Source organism: Propithecus coquereli, unplaced genomic scaffold (assembly GCF_000956105.1).
Source record: "Propithecus coquereli isolate 6110/MARCELLA unplaced genomic scaffold, Pcoq_1.0 Scaffold153, whole genome shotgun sequence".
Classification (NCBI taxonomy): Eukaryota; Metazoa; Chordata; class Mammalia; order Primates; family Indriidae; genus Propithecus; species Propithecus coquereli.
In genome coordinates this window covers 2083458-2085486 of record NW_012139747.1, presented here as the reverse complement: position 1 = coordinate 2085486, position 2029 = coordinate 2083458, and the positions used below count along the sequence as shown (strand labels likewise).

The following is a 2029-nucleotide window of genomic DNA, read 5'->3' as shown; positions in this document are numbered from 1 at the left end:
TTCTCTTCCATTTATTCATTTATTTGTTTAGATAAGTATGGACTCATTGGTTCTTATTTTGTTCAGTAGTTACAATTTATTACTCATTATTAATTTTGATAGACGCTGCTTTTGCCGGTGAGAACCCTTCAAACTGACCCTTGGGTCCTTTTGATAATTCCCCTTCATTCTTCGGGTGTTTCCTTACTTTCTGACACAGGAAGATGTGTTCCAGGTTCATTTATATTTTCCCTATCACAGCTCTGGAATTGACATTTCTCCAAGGAATCCTAGTTCCTTTTCGTGGAGAATGATATTTAGTAATTAAGACTTTAAGACCTGGTGTATGCGCGCGCATGCGTGTGCGTACATGTGTGTTTCAATAAAGCTATACTTTGGAATATTACATTTACTAAATCAGTGTGTACAGTATATATGAGTGTGTGTGTGTTTAATGTTACAAGTTTCAAACAGAAGAGCATTTATTTTACATGTAATAATCATAAGTTTTGACAAGAAAAATACATTTTTCATTTCACAGTAAATGGCATTACATGGTTTTGAGCAGTAAATCATCTTGACATTTATGAAGGAGCAAATGAAAAGTGGGGAACTGAGTGTGTTAAATATAAAGCTATCTTTAACTGTTCTATTAAAAAGCAAAGATTTATTTTCCATCTGTGATCTGAATGTGCCTATTTGTGTTCTCTTTCACCGTAGTGGAATTTCTGTGGAGCCACACAACAGAGAGCATGTGTGTTGGATATATGTCAGCCCAGGATGGGAAAGCCAAGGTAAGTCGGGGAAAACTGGGTCGTAACCTGAAAACCTTGTAGCCGTTGCATAAACCTCTGACCAACTAAGCTGATATGGATGAAGTTTTTCAGCCTCTCTTGGGCAGTAGCTCTATAATCTTCATAAAAATCTGATTAAGAATAGTTAACAATCCTAAAGAAAGACAGCATCTCTCTTTTGCGTTTGGTGACAGAACAAGGTGGCTTAAAACTTTTTTTTTTTTTCCCCATCTTGCTTCTCTTTGCCCATTGTGAATAAATGGAAAAGAGGAAACGGGTTTGGGAAGAGAAAATGGGAGTGAAAGTGATGAGTTGACATAGATGGGTGATTCTGCAAGGAGTATTGGAAGACATAAAGGAAACTGGGGCAGAGTGAGTTCAGCCCCTGGAAAGCATCCTTGCATGTTTGGTGGAAGAGGTGGCTGACATGCTTGCAAATGTGACCTGGATCACATTCCAGGGTTCTGGCATGTCCCAGCATATTATCTTCATTGTCAGAGTCTAAGATCTTTGCCTCTGCCTGCCACATGCCTGTGGCACATGTCGTTCAGTGAGTTACAATAATCACATAGGCATCTATACACTACCTCTTGAGCTGCTTGGCTTCCCTGGACTCTTGATGGTCGAGTAGGGGAGTAAGAAATATAATTTGTAGATTTTATTTTATATTGGCCACATGTTCTTCTTCATAAAATTTTTAGAAACAGCTGTAGTAGATGATGTTTACTTGGCATTAAAGTACCTAAATTGCAAAGCTGTGAAATTGGGCAGCCTCTTTTTTAAAGAAAATGAGTTATTTCGCACATTTGGAAATATAAAGTAAGGAAACTTCTGATATAAATTGTCTAATACAGATTGAGTCATAAATACAGGATAAGTACAATAAGAATACTTTATTACTCATTTGGCATATAATACTCATACAGATGGACTTACTTCTGCATATTATATGGCAAACTAGTAGCTTCACAGGGAACAGTGTATAAGAGCATTTCATCAGACAAGGATTGACATATATTTGTGAAAACATTGCTGAGATCCCCTTTTATCTTACCCTCACCTGGTACAATATTCATATTGTATTAGTAGACCTATTTCATTATAGCATGCCTCAAGATTGCTTTGTTTGTAATCTATAGAGAAGGGAATTATAATTGCCCATTTTAAAGGTGATTCAAGGGTTAAGCACTGTCTAATAGAATTTTCTCTGATGATATAAACATTTCATATTTATGTTGTTCAACATGGAAGCCTCT

The 2029-nt window shown here is 36.6% G+C and overlaps 1 protein-coding gene across 1 annotated transcript in view; it reads left to right on the top strand.

The window, feature by feature from the left end:
- TASP1 (taspase, threonine aspartase, 1) overlaps positions 1 to 2029 on the top strand; it is a 370289-nt gene that overhangs the window by 312411 nt on the left and 55849 nt on the right. The window contains exon 10 of the mRNA XM_012640422.1: positions 700 to 773. Within this exon, the coding sequence (XP_012495876.1) occupies positions 700 to 773 (74 nt within the window). The remainder of the gene's footprint in view (positions 1 to 699; positions 774 to 2029) is intronic.